Below are 18,292 nucleotides of genomic sequence, written 5' to 3'. Positions count from 1 at the left end.
GGATATTCTTAAGAACGTTAAAAGGTCGTTACCCTCCACGCGTAATTTCTTTTCGACGTTAAATAGTTGGATACTCTGCTACCGTCTCTCGTATTTCTACCAAGAAGCTCTATTCTGGTCACAAAGTATTTCCATTAAAACGCACGGAAATTCAGCGTAAAATCACTCTTTTATACGGAACAGGGTATAAAGACTCGATAACTTCGAAGCAACCACGGTTTCGTTCCTTTTTCCCTTGTTTTTGAGGGTTCAACCGCGTTTACGACGCGTATAGAGCGTATAAAGCTGCAGACTGGTTTCACCGGTGTTTGTTATTCATTAGTTTTTTAACGTCTGCAGGGGAACCGGCCGCGTAATTACGCCTATAAGTTCCACGTCTTGTACTCTAGCTGGGGCACGATGAAATTAAGACGGTACCGCGATAGGTTTTCAATTCGAAAACAATTAATCACCACCGCCTCCCGCGCGTCCGTGCCTTATATCCAGTAACGGCTTAATTATAAAACAATCACGCTCAAGCTGGGGCACCGGGTACACGTAAAAGGCGATCGAGACGCGAACGAGCCTCTCGCTGGAATATGTGCTAAATCATCTGCTGGTCGTTTGTTGGCAGGTACAGGGGCCGCCTCCTGGTGTAACTATCAGCCGTGGGGCCAAGAAACGAGAGACGATGCCTTCGATACTTCGACGATATAATCCGCTCTCGTTTTCCTTCGATCCATCTTCGACGAATCGGTGAAACGACTGGAACAGCCTTCTACTTCGTCGTCAAGTTCGCAAGAATTAGATCGGTAAGCGAACGTGGATGAAAATTCTATTTCGTTCTTCTGTGAATTTTACTTTTGTATATTTCGTCGCTCTCTTCTTTTTTCGATCAAAAGTTTAGCTAAAAATTACGGAGGAGTACGACGAATTGAATCGTTCGTGTATTTTTCCTCAATTTCTATCGGACCTTTGCTTGGAAAATAAAATTTCCACTCCTATCTTAGAAAATTCTTATGACTCGGAAGTTGATTCAAATTTCTCACAAAGGTTTCCATCGAACCTCGAAAACTACCTTTGAAACGTTCTTGCGTGTAATGCGCCTACGTCGGATCGATATTTTCCTACTGTTGCTACTGTCGCTTTACTTTTACGAGATTCGTAAACTACGCGTTGTTGCGAGCACTATCGTTGCGATCTTCCTACGACGTTCGACGCGACATATACGAATTTCCACGATAGAAAGTCGGTCCATTCCTAGTACCAAAGTTTCACAAAAGAGAAATCGATCGTCCTCGAGAGATCATAGACCACCGGTTCCAGCAGAGTTAAGTTACAAATCCTCGAGTCAAGCGTATCCACCATGTTTCAGCTATCCTGACAAAAGCGAATAACCCTGGCCGGACCCACGCATCGATCCACGTAAATCAATCTTCGCGAGCCACTCTACAGCGCGACGTTTCCAAAAATTCCCGATCCTCCTATACGGTTCGTCGATCTATCCGATCTTTCCTTCGGTAACCAAAGTCGCCGGCCCTTTATGTACGCGTCGCACCACTGATCCCAAGCAGGAAGGTGGACACACGACGAAATACTATTCGATGGAAAGTTCTAAAAAAGCGCTGCCGACGATCCTGTGGACGGGTCTTCCCGAGGTGGGCCCTGGTAATCAAGATGATCGATATCTTATACAGTCCCTGCTCGTACTCTGCCTCTTCTCTTCTCCGATCTTCTTCTTATTCTTCTTCTTCGTCGTCTTCTTCTCGTCTTCATTCATGCTCAAGGAATTCCTTCTGTTTACGAGTTCCTGAAGATCGCGGACCCCCCTGGCCGCTAACCGTCTCGTGGTCAGATTGTCAGCCGCTTAATTAACCGTGAAACGAGCGAGGGGTAGTCGGACACCATAGACGAGACCGCACGATGGCAGGATATTCGATACACCCCCGAACTCTCTCTCGCTGGAACGGCAACGCGTGGAAAGAGGAAAAAGAGATTGGAATCGAGAGAGAGAGAGAGAGAGAGAGAGAGAGGGGAGTAACGATGGAAGGAGGAGAGTGGATGAGGTTCGCCTCTCTATACAAGGTAGTCCTTGAAGAACAACGTAGGTAGGTTGCTCGAACCAGGTAACCGGACACCCTGATCACGGACCGCTGGAACTCTATATCACAGGTGGTAGTGGCTGCGTACGAAGGTCCTCTGACTGTCAAAGAGATGCTCTTTTTTTATTCCTTTCTAAGAAGCACTTTCCTCTCTTCTGGATTCGTTACGGTAATTGAGTGTATCAGGAAACTTGCAATAAGGATCGAACGATGATGCGTGTTCGTTAGTTTCCATTCGAGTTATCAAATTTGACGCGATGATCTACCGGCGATGTCTTTCATTTTCATGGAGATCATTCGTGCGAAATCAACGCGACATCAGCGAGAAATTAATTAAAGAAACGTAGATAAATTTGCAACACATTCTGAGATACGAGAGCCCTGCCATAATTTACGAGTAAGTAGCGTTTTACGTTTATCGCGACGATTCGAGGAAAGAATCGACACAAGAGAAAACTAAGGATTTGCGCAGCCTATCGCGCGTCCTCGTTTTCCTACGACTAAACATCCCGACGAAAATTTTTGTCTCTCTGTCAAAGTTCTATCGATATCGATTAATTTTCTGGCATAGTACGGAACGCGTTAAGGCTCTACGATGATCCCGACTTCGCAAGTAGCAAGTTTCCTAGTTGGCGACCCGACTCCGTAACCCACCACTGCCGGTGACGTTAATTGATTCGTAGCTCGATCGATTAGCGTAATACCGGCCCCCGACTTGATTCGCGCTCGTCACGTTTACCAAGCGACGAAACACACGGCTTGCGAAACTCTGGACGAAATCAAACAGGAACCCTCGGGGGAGTAGGCAGAGATTTTGCAAACGACCTTGGCTGTCTCGTATCGAAGCAGGATATCGTTAATTATCCGACGAGCGCGTTATTGCAGCACGCGTGTAATGAACAGTGTCAGGTGATCGAAGCTCGTTTCAGTGGATCGGTTGGCAGCGTTGAGGCCAGCCGACAACACGAGGTATATCCTTGTGCGTCGGCACCCCTTTCCGAGTTACTTAATATCATGCGATACCATGCCGGTGATTCATTGCTCGTTACGCGTTCTTCGACACCTGCCTAGGCGCGGGCAACCGGATTTCAAAGGATCCCAGCGAAGCTGCAGCAGTGCAACGCCGTTGTTAAAGAGGAGAAGTCGATGAACTGCCCGTCGATCGGCTCTACAACCCGACGATTTTAAATTCGATTCACGCGATGGAATTTTATATTTCATTTCCACCGTCTGACGAACGACTTCGAATAGATTACCAGACTCGAGTTGGTTCGAGCGGTTATTTATGCGATCGAGCGTATCGCACGGTGTGGCTTAAAAGCAGCGCAACACGATCTCCATACTGGGAAAAATGTAATATAGCTGTAAAGAATGGTAAAACTCTATACGGTGTTCGATGGAAACAGTGACCCGTAATAGATAACAACGTGGCGTAATTATTGCACACGTAAGCATCTGAAAGGCACAGCAAATTGATTCCTCGATCTCAGATACGCCATCAATGTTCGATTTTTCAGAAACAAATGACTCGTGATTTTTTTGTAATTCCATAGATAATACCGCCCCATCTTTACACTAAATTTCATTTCGAAGCTGCTTAATTTACGAACTTCGTCGATGTAGCTTCTGCAGAGATTAATACGCGTTACCGTAGTATTTGTTCCGCTTTTTCGCACTCTATCGTTCGACACACACAGGATGTACTTGAGACGTAAACAATCTACGAATCTCTTCTTCACCCTCCACGCAATCCTGTCCCCTAACGCGAAATCAATTTCCTCGAGACACGCGTCGACCGACCAAACATCGTAATTAAAAACGTCCCGTTGCCATGTGCGACACTCCTCGTATACATTTTTTCAGCGAAGCTGGTTCAGTAGAGTCTCGTAAGTTGGAGCAGCAACGCGACAGGCTAAGGAAGGTGGAGTCAGTCGGGACCGTACGCCAGCACAGATCCTCCTCGGAAGGGAGGCTCGTTCGCGACTGCGTTTCATCGCTATATTTCATTTCCAGGTCCTGTGAACAAAGCGGTATCGAGAGAAAGGGTATCGGTTACCTCATGAGCCCCTTCACGTATCTCGAGTACTCTTTTCAACGCCTTCCACGATCCCTCCCGCTCAAAATCCTCTTCTCTTTTCTTCGCCTTCTCTCTTAGCCTCTCTCCCTCGTCTTCTCTTCCTCTTTCTCCTTGCCGCGAGTCTTCCTGCCGTTCGCCACCGACAATCCGGCATCTTTCGCTGTCTTCCTTGCACGGCTCCTCGCCACGGCAACCCGGCTGGTACGTTGCTTCTTTTCAGCGCGCATAATACGCTCCTTTAGCTCCCTAATGAGCGGCAATTACGGTGTCTCTACGACTAACGATCAGTGACGATCGATGATCCCTCTCGCGGAGGGAGAGCACGCCCTCCGTGAACCGGTGGTCATTTGTTCGCGGGGAACAAAACAAAGGAAACTGGAAGGAGCGTGTAACGCGTTGTTGAATGAACCGATGAGGTCGCACGTGTGTGATCATCGTCCTCCGTTGGCCCGGCAAACGACGTAGGACGATGGATCGAAGGCGTGAGCGATGACCGATCACGATCCCAACGTCGGACGGATGAACATAGGAGAGTAGGTGAAACAAAGGGAAACCTGACTCGTCTCGAGCTTTCGTATAATCTTGTCAGGGAAAGGATCGCGTTCTCGCGTATTACGTTAGAGACCGACGTTGTGGAATCACAAAGGAAGTAGCGGCCTACGGTGCACCGGAGTAATTGAATTAGTTTCAGGACGTTGGAAGCGCGTCTTATCGCCGTCGATCGTGAATTAAATGCCAAAAATTACAAAAGCGTAATTATTTTGGAGTTGCATGCGAAGAATGGAAAATCATGTAGATTAGTTGGTTTCGTGAGAATGACGCGAGTCACATTACGTAGAAGCCAAGTTGATTATCTCTATCGAGGACGACCGTTTGACTGTAGAAATGTTAAACAATCAACGTTGTACGATCCGATGTCCGCGAGACGGTCGCTGAAATTCGCCGAGACGCGTCGTTTTTGACACTCGGTTATTTGATCGATCGCTGTGATATCAACGATAAGTTCGATGCTACAAACTGCTGGTTTGTTAAAATACTAAATGCGTCGTGCCGAAGATAATTTACAAGTATGTACGTACATATACATTTTTCACGTTTTTCCAAGTAACGAATTCAAAAAAAAAAAAAAAAAAGGACGAGAGGATGGATCGACCTGTCTTTGAAACGGCTGCCACGTAGATGGACAACGGAGGAAAGTTAATGCACGAAAGATCTCTGAATGAGTTACCGAAGGTCGATCGTCTCCATTAACGAAATATCGTTGGTTCAAGTAGAATTAACCTTTGTATGAATGACAAAGCGTTCGTTGCGTTCCGTTTGCCGTTTAATATTAGCTCCGCGATTAAACGCGTCACGTGAACGAATTATTTATATCTCGCTTCGCCAGTCGATAATTCCCAACCATATCTTCTTCGATCGTCTGCGTACATGCGTGAGGAAAATCTCTTTTCTCAAATCCTTTCCTATCGACGCTCCGCCATTATCCTTTCACCGATACTGTATAATCAATGATATCATAAACGCGTAAAGTAAAAGGAAGATCAATTGGAACGATTTCAATTCCATCGGGATACAACTATCGAAATCGACATTTTCCCTCGAAACGACCGCGTTACTCTGCGAGTATAGGTTTTCGTCACGAAACGAGATCGTCGAACGAGTCTCTCGTATCTAGCAAGGACAAAGGTTCTGGGATGCTGTCCAAGGCATTAACTGCAGGATACTGGGACGGTGGGAAGAGGGTGAGTCTGTACACGGAACGGGAGAAATTGCCGGATGCACATCACCCGAACGATTCCGTGTCCGAATCGATATCACCGTACGAATTAGTAGCTTGCGGTCCAATATCTCACCCTAATATTTGGGCCGCCCTCCGCGTCCAGAATGCTCAAGCCCCCCCCCCCCCCCCCCTCCCTCTCCTCCTACCCTCTCTCACCTTCGTTCGTACGTTTCTATATCCGCGTTCGTGCACACACGGCACGCGTGGTGTGCACGAAGGGGAACCCCCATGGCGATGGCGTGAAAACAGTCACCAGGCTCGAGTTCGCCTGTGCCCTGCTCGACGAAACAAAAAGCGACCGTCACGGAAACAAGTGACAGCGGAACACCGTGTCGCGTCAATTACCAGCTCCTACTACACGCTTTTTTCTACTTCTGTTATTGGTGCACCTAATTACACGTCAATATGTCTCGAACGGAAGATCGGCGATGAAAGGACCACGGAAGGGAGCTTCGAAACTAGATGTTCGGGGCGACCCGTGTGTCAGAGAAGAATTAGGGTTACGGAGAAGGCGGCGCTGCGACGATTTGTCAGGAGATTTGTAGGGTGTCTTGTGGTTTTGGTGATGAAGAATTTTGTGGTGAAAAGGCGGTGTGTAACTGTGTCTAGAAAAGGTAAATAGTCTTGTTGGTGTTTTACGTACGATGAAAATTTGCATCGTAAAATTTGGTTTGTGGTCGCGAATGAAGAAACTTTGCGGCCACGTAAAAACGACGGTACATTGAGAATATCGAATGAACGAAATATAATAATATGTGGTTAAATAATGAGAAAGAAGTGGAGAGGGATTTGAAAGGCACGGTTTTAAATCAACGGGCTCAGCCGTAAAACCACTGATAAACTGCAACGAGGTTAATCGTTCGAGCTTTGAAAAATTATATCCTGATCATATATTCCGATACATTCGGTTGCTACCAGGTTTATCTAATCTTATACGTAACACGATGTATAATAGCAGTCGGACTCTTAATTATAGCGTGCTACGTGTTTCGAACGCAACGTTTCTAAATTCAAAGCGTGTGATCGTAGAATATAATCGTTTAATACGATGAGATCGGAGATGTGACTTTGAAACTGTGAAAATCAACGAACGATCCATAGAGTGGAAATATGATTCAGATTGACGCGATAGAAAGGAGGAAATATTAATGAAGATTAACGCTAAGAGGGTAACCGGTGTTAGAAAGAGCGAGAAAACGCATTGGAGGGCGCTATGGTAGGAAGAAAAAAATACGATTAGCGATAAGAAGAGGTGGAAGATTTGTGGAGGGCCGCCTCGTGAATCCTTAACGAGCACTGTCAAGGGTGCCGCGGAGCGTGACAATTAACAGCGTCGCTAATGCGATCGCGTTTTGGCTGCCATTTAATTACGACGCATACCAGTCGTGCGTTCTTCTCCTCTCCTCTCCTCTCCTCTCCTCTCCTCTCCTCTGGTCTTATTAATTCATCGTTTTTCCTGCGGTTTCGTTCACGCGGCGCGGGCCGCGCGAGAACACGAATTTCTCGTGATTCGACCGTGCCACCGTCGCACCATCAATCACGTTACATCGTGACAGGCTTTTGACAAAAAGCTGCCACGCGAATTCCGTGGCCACCCTGAGAGAGAGGCTGCTGGCCAGTAATACCCAGGCGTTTCTTTTCCATGGCTTCCTGAATATCGCTCAGAATGTCGAAATACGGAATCATTAGTAACCGGCCGTGGACGATCCGCAAGCGAGATCATCGCTTCTCTCTCCCGTCTTTCTGCATCGTTGCTGGCCATGGTAATCTATCACGAAGGGCTCGTGCGAGCAGGTGTCATGGCAGTCTGCCGCTAATGATCCTGGACATCCAACGTGGAATTAATCATTGCCTTTGTCTCTCCCGTGCTTTTTGCCATCGTCGTACGCGATGCCGCGCTCCTTTTCGGCTCTTGCTTTTCCATCGCGCGCAATTCGCCTGTTGCTCTCCTCTCTCCTTTCCTCCGTGCTTCCTTCGGTCATTATCATCGTTAATTTCTCGCTCGTCGACCGTCCACCGATTTCCGACGTTCCTTAAACGATCGACTCTTTGCCTGTATCTCGGATAGGCAAAACATTTTGCTTCCAACGAGCGGTCTTTCCCTTCCTGGAACCGTGGTTGCCAACTACAAACAGAGTTGCGGCCAGAAAATTGAATCGAACATCGAATAAGTGCTGTATTAACCGAGTATATATCGAAACTAACAATGTTCATGGGATTCCTTGGAGAAGACTAGTGGAATAGGTTAATTCGAGCAAGGGTTAGAAACATGGATGATTTTGCCGCGTAGATCGCCCGCCGCTTTTCAACCGGAATTCTGTTCGTTTCGTCAGACAGCTGTCGTTCTATCCGAAGAAGAATGGGTCCGAAGACGCCAGCGACAAGACGTTCCTTTTTTCTTTCGTTTCTCTTTTCCCTTTCTCTCTCTCTCTCTCTCTCTCTCTCTCTCTGCTTGTATCACGGAGCAAGATTGCGCAACGTGTGCGCCGATGACATTCGCGTCTTCTTGTATTCCTTTCTCGTTTAGGGTCATCAAGATAACGGAGGAGATGCGACTGATGCACGGTCACGACTGAACGAGCTAACAGGTATTCTCGCGATAATGATTGCCGCGAAGGCTCACTGCAGGAAACGGCGCGCGGCCGTAAATCCTGCGGCCACTCTTTACGCTGCTTATTGAAAATTAAAGTGGAATTCTTTGCCGTTTACGCGCCGGCGAATCAACGGCATTATCTCAATCGTTCGCTAATCGAAATCCCCCTGCCGTCGATGCGATTCGGAGAAAAAGGATCGCGGCGAAAGAAATTTTCATTAAGAAAAATAATCGTCCGGAAACATGCACGCGTTTGTAACGAGCAATCTCTTCCCTCCTCCCTCCTCTCCCATCCCCTCGCCCCTTCGTCGAGTCGCGTTGCGATAAAGAGAAAAGGAACAACACTTGCGCGTTGAGAATTCGACGAGGCGACCACAAAGAAAGAAAAGTAAGTAGCACCCCACAGATCCTGATGGAACAGAAACAGAAAGGAAGGAGGAAAAGAGAGAGACAGAGAGAGAGAGAGAGAGAGAGAAAGAGAGTGGAGGGTGGAGTGAACGAGGTGGCAACCAGACAGGATCTGCGTGGAAACGCAAACAGCGCCGGTCTCTAATACACCGGGGACTTTATCAAAATCTGATAACTTCAGAAGCGAAGGCAACAGCGAAAGAGGAGAGAGGTGAAACACGCTCGAGCTAAGCCACCCCCGAAAAGCCGGCTACGCGGAGGGTTGTTGAGGTGGTTATCCCCTCTACTTCCTACTGACATCCCTATGAAAAGCCTTGCCACTCCTGTTAGCTCTCCTTCGATATAACGTGTATACGTACGATATGAAAATTTACGCTCGAGGAACGCGTTCATATACCGAGGGAATCCCTTGGTATCGCCAATACCTTCCAAAATGCAACGTTATTTTTTTTTTAAGTTAATATGCAAATACTAGAAGAATCCTAGAATTATCGTACTTTCGTCGCGGATACGCGCGTACGATCGAAAGAAATCGATAGGAACGAGTCTATCCTTAATAATTCAATAATTCCTGGCAAACTCGAATTTCGACGTTTCCAACTGCCGATCATGCTATAGACTAATAATTTCCAGGCTACTGTTAAATCCATACTGTATCGTCGTTCGATATACTCTTTCCACGCGGTCTGATTTCCGCGATTACATTTTCAATAGCGTCTGACAACGACAGAACGATTCTCCTTGCTCGACGCATACGTTGCGTCACCGATAAATCAGACAGACATCGCATGACGCACATAGTACGTCACCGGTTCCAAATGGATTAAATATCAGCAACAATCCCAGCCTGAAAATCTTCCTCTCACCATAAACAATTTGTCATATGAATAATTCGCTGAAAATACGCGACAATCTCGGTTCGAATACGAAGTTGGCGATCTGCAAGTTGCCGCAACGTAGCGCGGTTTAGAACGTGACCGATTGCTCGTATATAGCAGAGTACTAGCAGACGGAACGTACGTGTCCCAGCCTCGTCCTCGTAATATATAACTTCTACATAGAGATGAGCATACGTCGTCGTCGTTTCTCGTATCACGTACTTATACAGATTCGCTCGTGTACGTACGAAGAAACACATACACGCATACACACACAGACACGTAGATAGAGTTCAGACAAGGTACATAGGTATATGCAAGTACGTGCGAGCACGGAGATTGCTCCGGGGCTTTCGGGGTTGAGCATATTGAATAACTCGCTCGCTGGACCGCGAAAATATACCGCGAGGCTGCTAGTATGCGGATCGACGTTCCTGAAAGGACCTTGCAGGATCCTCGGGGCGGGCACTGTATCCTGTCTACAGTGTCTACCTAACCCACCCTGAGCGAAATGACGAGGACTATACCCAACGTTGGAGGAGACCTGGACGCCCGTATTACCTCCGTGCCCGATGCTGAAAATGCATCACTAAGGGAATTTCACGTTGCGATAGCATTGTACCGACGAAACGATCGCACTTGTGTGTGTGTGTGTGTGTGTACGTGTATATACATGTACATATACATATATACACATACACACACGACATATGTATACACGTAAACGCAACAAGATCATCTTTTCGTGTTCCCTTTTACCCCGTACACTGGCAAAATCCTGTTAGGAATAACGTGTTTTAATCGTTTCTCCGATTCGAGGAACTAAATCTAAAATCGATGATGGATTCTTGTGGTATTTTAGATCGTGGATCTGTTTTGTATGGTTATTGGCTGTTTCAAGAGGGCTTACGGGTAATTCTTGCGGTGAAAAATGTTGCGCTCGGATGTTTCGAGCGCCAGTGAATGACAAATGGGAATGGGGGCAGAGAGAGGGGAAAAAAAAAAGGAGAGGAAGGGATAACTGCGATATAGAAGTATTTTGTACGGACGTCGAGTTCAATACACGAATCGATGTTTTTTAGCGAAGCAGTCGGAGCTTTTGGTACGCGTCGGGACAGGATGTGGGTACGTAAGGGAAGAGGAGGAGGATTCGTCCGGGGGATTCGCAGGATTACGTGCAGGAAAAATGTGGCTCCAGGCCAGAAACGGAATGTCGTTACGCTGGGGTAACGATAGGTACGGGTAAGGCCATTGTCGAATAACCTGACTAGAATACACAGCTTCTATCGCCGGAAAAGTAAAAAGAAATGGTCATCCGGGCATTTACGATCCTCGGAGGTCAGTCCTCTGCAAATTCATAAAGAATCAAAGATGTTCTTTCTGTTTTCTAAGTCCTTTCCTAATTAAAGTAATTTCGTGTCGTTGAAATTTTTTGACTTAACAATGGAAACAAACGAATCGTATTTCCAATCCTCTTCGAACGTTTATCGAATATTCAACGTTGTCGTAATGGTTTTATGTTACAAGCTATTTGAGACTAGTTGCTACGAAAACAACGTTGAAGTTCGAAATTTCAAGTAAGAAATAAAAATTGTATCGTTTGAAAGTCGACGTCTGAAGTTTCGAAACTCGATGTTTGAAACGCGAAATTTGAAATTTGAAAAAACCTTACTACAGCCATCGATGCCAATTAGCGGCGCAGAAGTAACGTCTGACCTGCAATTACTTTCTCTACTTTGAAACGCAGTACGCTCGAATAGCCGGCCAGTGTGTACACGTTGAACGTAATTTCGAGACTACTAATTGAACAAAAATCATCGCTATCGAATACCCGGAGAACGATGCAAGCGATTCGAAGACCGGCTATCCAAATGCAAATTCCAAAATTACTAGAATTCGTAGGAGGTTGAAGCTGTAAGAAAACGATCTGGATGCAGAGTAAAGACAGCGCAAGACTGAAACGTGTAATCTTTTTCCCGTTGTGCGGCCTCATCAAGATCAATTAGACCAGTATAGTCGGACGATCCTCGGTCGTTAACGATATATCAATTACAGCATAGACGTAGGTAATAACTATTAATGACTTCATTCAGGGCACGGTAATTACAGATGTCCGAGCATCACCAAGAATCTGGGTCGAGACGATTCTGAACTAGCGAATCTACTAGCTGTCGACGTAGAAAGAAAAAAAAGAAAAAAAAGAAAATACGAATTCGTGGTTCCACGTGCGAGTAAAACAAACTTTTATCTTACATCGCAGCGAATCTTCGAGTTTATTAATAGTTTCTGGAAAAGATAGAATTGAACGCGTCTCTTATAGCGTACTGCCCTTTAAAATGCTTTTTGCATCGTGAGACTCGAAGTAATTTGAAACGTTAAACGTGTTTTCATTTTCTTCTTCGACTGCGAAGACGCGCGCTACGTAAGAATGTGAAAATGCATGCTTGTACGCTTTCGTTACGCCGAGGGGGATTCAATTTTTCAAGCATTTGAACCTTTACGCTGTCATAAAATACTTTAACACGTGTGAAGCATATGCAAACTTATGTACACGAGGTGCACAAAGTTGGTAAAACGTTTTTCGAACGACCTTTCCAAAACTCGTAAATCAAAGAGAAATTTCGGTCCGTCCTTGGAGGTTTCTGACGTTGGAAATACAGAGAAATTTAGGAAAAGTTCCAGGTACAGGCTATGGGAAAAACCAACCATAGGACCCTATAACGGAAACAATGTTGACACTATTCAGTCGGGACACTATTCAGTAATCGTACAATATTGCCACCAGGCGTTGCCCAAGAGCGAGGTGCTTCGAATCGGAACGACAGGTTGTGCAGCTGCTTTTTCTACGATCGACGAACGTCGACCTCTTAGCGACGATCAGTCGTGACTAATCGAGATTGGAGCGGATTATCACGTTCCTTTCTTTTATTTTAGTAGCGGTAGAACAGTCGAAAGAGCCTCGACGATTACGGCGCTGTTCTGCTTGGTAATCCGTTAGACGATCTGTCTGTATCAACCGTTGTATTATACGTCTCTCTCTCTCTCTTTATCTATTCTAGGACGTTAAAATTAAATTTTTAATTTCCCAAGAAAATTCTAGCTCGTGGAATAAAATAAACGAACTTTATAAGCGTTAATTTACGATTATTTAAATGGTTGGCGAATAATTTAATCGACGATAGAAATCACCGGATGAAATATCCATTAATGATGCAAGAAGATGTTGAAAGATAGATCTGGTTATATCATTCGATAGCTCGTTTCATATCCTGTTTGAAACAGGAGAGCGCCACGAAATTGACTGGGACGGTGTTCAGAGTCGATTTGGGCAGGACTCGTCTATGCAGAGGACGTATCGTGGGACGAAAGGAGAGGAAAGCATCGACGAAATACAATTTGAAAGACGTAATTCGAAAATCGTTGTACGCCCGACGGCAGCGACCCTCCGTCGGACGTCAAAATGAAATTACGCGACCCTCGACGCGGGGACCTTGGGACCAGCACAAAGGCTCGTTTGCCGAGGACACAGCGCAACAATCTGACTAAAGGGACCTAAACCACTAATCGTTTCGCGATTAACTTCCATTAAACGCTACTTAATGAACAAAACTTTCGCGTCCTGCAGCTAACCGCAATCGTTCGCGTATAAAAACGCAACGTAACAAACGAATTTGTTAATCGACTTTCGATTTATTATAAAATAAACTTTCTCACTGGTTAAATTAAATTCCGTTAGATTAAACATTGCACTCGTGATCGCGTGACTAATAACAGTAACGTGAAATAGATAAAGATATATGTATATATGTAATATATATATATATATATATATATATATACATATATTCTTCTCAATAAGCTTAACATATTCTTCTTCATTGCCAATCTACGATATACCAAAACATTGTCTCTTAGAAACTTAAAAGGTAATTGCGTCGATCGAAGGAATTATTTCTCGTTCTATCGACAACTCGTTGTTCGTAGTTTCTTTGACTGAGAAACGATTAATCCAGGATGACAGTTGTTTGAATCAGCAGGCGACGTATCCATAAACAAGAATATAATAAATGTACCTATTTTTCGCAGCAGCTGCTCGATCTCTTTGCCTTCTGTTCTTGAACCAATTTCCAACTTGGGTCGGCGTGAGACCCGTGGCGGCAGCCAATTCTCTCTTTTTCCCGGGATTCGGATACGGATCCTGAAGATACCATTCTCTCAACAACGATCTGGTTCTTTCCTTGAAGCAATGGGTTTTCTGTTCCCCGTCCCAGATCGTCCTCGGCAATGGAAATTTCTTCCGAACTCTGTACTTATCCACTGGACCCAATGGTCTTCCGCGAAGCTTCTCGGCTTCTTGATAATGCGCCTCCAGCCACATCGCCTGAAGTTTACCATGAGAGTCCTTGGTGAACTTATGCCTCTCCAGTATGGCGTACAATTCTCTATAGTGGCCCGAATGAAACGCGACAATCGCTCTGGCTCTTAGCACGGCCTCGCTTTGATTCAACTCCTGGATATTTGGATGAGCTACTGGCAGACTCCAGAGGAATCTCGCCAGTCTCTCGATATCGCCGCTCTCCTCGAGGGTCTCGCAGACTGTGGCAACCTGGCCGACGGTGAACGATAACGTTGGCAATGCAAAAACAGGAGCCGGTACGATCGGACCATTGGTTGTGGGCGCTGTGGCACCGGTGCCAGCTGGTGCAACAGCCGACATCTCTTTTGCTTGCCCTTCTAAGATACAATTATTTCGTGTACTCTAAGACACTGATAACCTTTTCAATACATCGATTTTGTCACACGTAACTGACGATTCCACTCGGTAACCTAAGAAACTCTCCGACTCGGTTTGTGTTTACTTTTGGCGCTTTTCATCCTGTTGTCTCGACTCGAATCTTACTCAACTTCTTAGCCGTTCGATCACTTCTATAGAACTCTCGACCATCGAGGTACAACTCACTTCACGAATAGTTTGCACTGAATATACTGTTTCAACCGATTGGACACAAAATGTTCACCAGTTTCTAATGACACGAGGGATGCTGTTTTTCCCAATGTTTCTGCAACGAAGAACGATACGTGATCTGCGCGATACGGTTTGGCGAGAAATACGAGTTTTTCCTTTCCAGAAATACGAAGGGTTCGCAGGACGGTTTCGGGTAACATTCGGGAACGGTCGGTTCGCAACGAATGAACCATTGGTTGCTGTCCGCTGCTTCGTCTCTCGCCGACTGAATCTCACCCCCGAGCGCTATCCGTCAGACGAACCCCGGTACAAGTAACATTCTCCAAGTAGATATCCTACGGGGTCACATCGGACGCAATAGCACACGTTGACGTTCTTCTCAGCCGTGGGGATATCACGCGAGGCCGCTGTTGCCTGGATCGTATCGTATAGCAAACTGGTTTCGTTTACAAGCCGGCATCTCGGCACCGGCCCTACCCAGCATGATACGTTTGTACGCGCCCGTTACAACCGGGTAGTCCCGCCGACTCTTGCGACCTACCTCTACATCTCTCTTTCGCTTCCTCCCTCTCTCTCTCCTACTTCCACTCTCGCGTCCTCGTCCTTTCTCCCTGCCCCCTGCTTCGAAACACCAACAGAGGGATAACTGGAGAAAAAGAGACGGCTATACCGATGCTCGGGGGGCCAATGTACAAGCCACGCCCATCAGCCAAACTGGGATTGGCCGGATCCCATCCACGTTACCATGGTAACCTTTCTTCGTCCTTCCGTAACCAGCGTCCGTGTTCACGTGTGTGTCCGTTTAATTATCCCTTCCACGTGCTATCCAGCACCACACCGTTCGCACCCCACCAAAAGCTTTCCGCAATCCACATCGTCCCCCACTCTCCGTCTATTCCTTCGATCATCCCCTTCGCTCCTCGTGCCGTAACCCATACCCCTGCCAACGATCCGCGAATGCTCCCGCCAGAGACGTCCCTCGTGCCCCCTTGCCTCTCGCGCCAACCATAAAGCGAGAGAGACGAGGGAACACGGAGAGAGAGAGCACGATCGATTCGCCGAGCGGAAAGTGGGACGGAGAGTATGGAAAAGTGGGGTGGAAGCAAGGACGCGGGGAACGAAGGCATGATCCCCACGTTCAACTGCTGCCGTTCCTGCTGCCGTTCCGTACCTTCTGTTGCTCCTGCTGCCGTGATCTCTCGACGAACTGCTTTCGAGACCAGACTCGCCGCTCTCGTTCTCGCGCAACATCCACGACTCTAAGGTCCATCGGCTTTTCGCCTCTCTGTTTCTCCGTCGCTATGTTCTGCTCGCGCCATCACTTTCTCGCGATTCTCGTCCCGACGTTTGGCATCGTTCTAGAAAAATCTCTGCTTTCTAGAGAACGTTCTCTTTTCATTTTCGTTTCACGTTTCGCAAACGTGGGATTCGTGCATGTGCTTCCGGGGGATGTTTCGATCGCGTCTCGGCTATAAGTTATGTTCGTTTTAGCGCAGATACGTTCCAACCTTCATTTTAATAGGATTTTTATCACAACTTACAACTTTCAGCGATTATCGAAGATCTTTCCGTGGTTAAATTACACGTTCGTGGTTTCGAAGGATCGAGATGCCGTCTCTTTGTTGGCGCATCCGACGAAAAGAGGACGTTGAACCTACGGACTCTTGCGCCATTTTTCATTCGTCGCGTCTTCGACAGAATTTCACCACGCCGATATCGGGGCAATACGGATAGAAGCCCTTTATCGACACGCGACTAGATTTCATTTCTCGTCAAGACGACAGGTGCACGCGTATCGAGAAGCCGAGGACGCGCGACGGCGCCGAAGGCGTCTCCGTTTTATCGAACGCACAGCCGCCGCAGCAGCTTCAGTCTCGTGATAAATATTCTGATTTGTAACTCTGACGTATCCAGGCCGACGTGTCTACTTTGCTACCTCCGCGATATTGGTCGTCAGCCTTTTTACCAACTTTTTCGCCATACTTCACCTCTGCTTACCTTCAAACAACTTGCATACCATTCCATGTAGCAACCCTTAACACCGACTTAGACGAATTGATAGAATAACCTGGCAAAATCTCCTCGCAAAATCTACCTAATATTTCCACGAATTATCGCGAATATTATTTAGACCGATCGGCTGAAAATATACCAAGACCAGGGTTCAGCAACGCGTTAATTTTTTTCATATTAAACGCCGCTTTACGACCATGGATTGGTATTTTGATACGAGTTGTTGAAAACGAAAACGATCTGCGATATCTTTGGTTCGAAGATGTAGATCTCCCGGAAACCAGCCGCAAGTTATTATTATAAATTTGAATGTCTTCGATGTGGTAACTTTACGTGGATTTGTGATTACGAGGAGGTTGAAACGGCAGTTTCCAAAATCGAATAAACGGATAATTTTCACAAAATGCAACGTTAGGCGTGCAACGATATACTTGAATTTTAAATCGAATTCTTCGACTTATCGTCTACCTATCTCTCCCGTAGTCTTGGCATTTATTTTCGGATAAGTTTCTTGGATATCGCGTCACTCGAACGAAATGGAAGGAAATATAATCTCGAGCGTCGATGATGCCGTCGATTGGTCTCGTTTTGCGATCGTTCGTTCCGTTATACGGCCGATACCAGACCGATTGGCCCTGGTTAAATCGTATTACGGGAGAAGCTGGATCACGAGTTTTTCGAAAGACATCCTTCTCGTCGTAATTGCCTGCGTTCTTCCGATTAAGAGCTACCATCCATCCGTTTGCGTCAGCTCGCAAGTAGTCAAGTAAATGGAAACGGATAGACTTTAACAGTGATTGCTCGATAGCGACCAGCGTTGGTGTTCAAAATTTCAATTACTATGAAATCGCACAAAGTTAAACCCGGATAACGACTGAATTTTATTATCGAAGGAATATAGGAAAATGGCCACTTTCGCAGTTATCACTTTGTCCTGGATGGATTGTCCTGGAGAGGTAGGTAGCGTTAAATGCTACTTCCTTTCACTGAGTTGCATAAATGCTTCTTTTCTTTTGTCAAATTATATATTGTATATATTATCTTTGGTAATCTACCAAACCATACCATACCTTTGGTCATCTTTTGGCAATCTACCTGTTAATGAAGGGTCGGGTTTTCATTTGTTTTCAGTCGTTAATATGTAACCTCGTATATATCGAGCGTTATATATATTCACTTTCTAAGGTTTAACGAATTTGTTCAATAAATACGGTAACATGACATATGGGTAAATCTAGAATGTTTGCTCATTTAAGACAGCTACTGAATCTTTATGTCTCAAACGAACTCGAATATCAAATTAGGCGTGTCAAATCGGTCTCCTCATTTCACTCTGAAATTTGAGGTTAGCAACAGGCAAGTATTATAGGCTGTGCGAATAAACCTATTGAAAAGTGCAGCGAGATTACATATACAATAATGTTTGCAATGTATACATATTAAATGGTTTTCTTAGCGTTATTGTTATATTCGCAAAAAGCTATGTGTAAAAGGTA

General features: G+C 45.8%; 1 protein-coding gene across 1 annotated transcript in view; it reads right to left on the bottom strand.

Annotated features, from left to right (window-relative positions):
* Window positions 1–15,336, bottom strand: part of LOC126868320 (homeobox protein SIX3) — a 54,215-nt gene extending 38,879 nt beyond the window's left edge. The window contains exon 1 of the mRNA XM_050623653.1: window positions 13,891–15,336. Coding sequence (XP_050479610.1) covers window positions 13,891–14,534 — 644 coding nt within the window. The 5' untranslated portion in view covers window positions 14,535–15,336. The remainder of the gene's footprint in view (window positions 1–13,890) is intronic.
* Window positions 15,337–18,292: the final 2,956 nt, after the last annotated feature.

Source organism: Bombus huntii, chromosome 8 (assembly GCF_024542735.1).
Source record: "Bombus huntii isolate Logan2020A chromosome 8, iyBomHunt1.1, whole genome shotgun sequence".
In the NCBI taxonomy this organism is placed as follows: domain Eukaryota; kingdom Metazoa; phylum Arthropoda; class Insecta; order Hymenoptera; family Apidae; genus Bombus; species Bombus huntii.
Note: the sequence above shows the minus strand (reverse complement) of the source record. Positions and strands in the feature narration are given on the sequence as shown.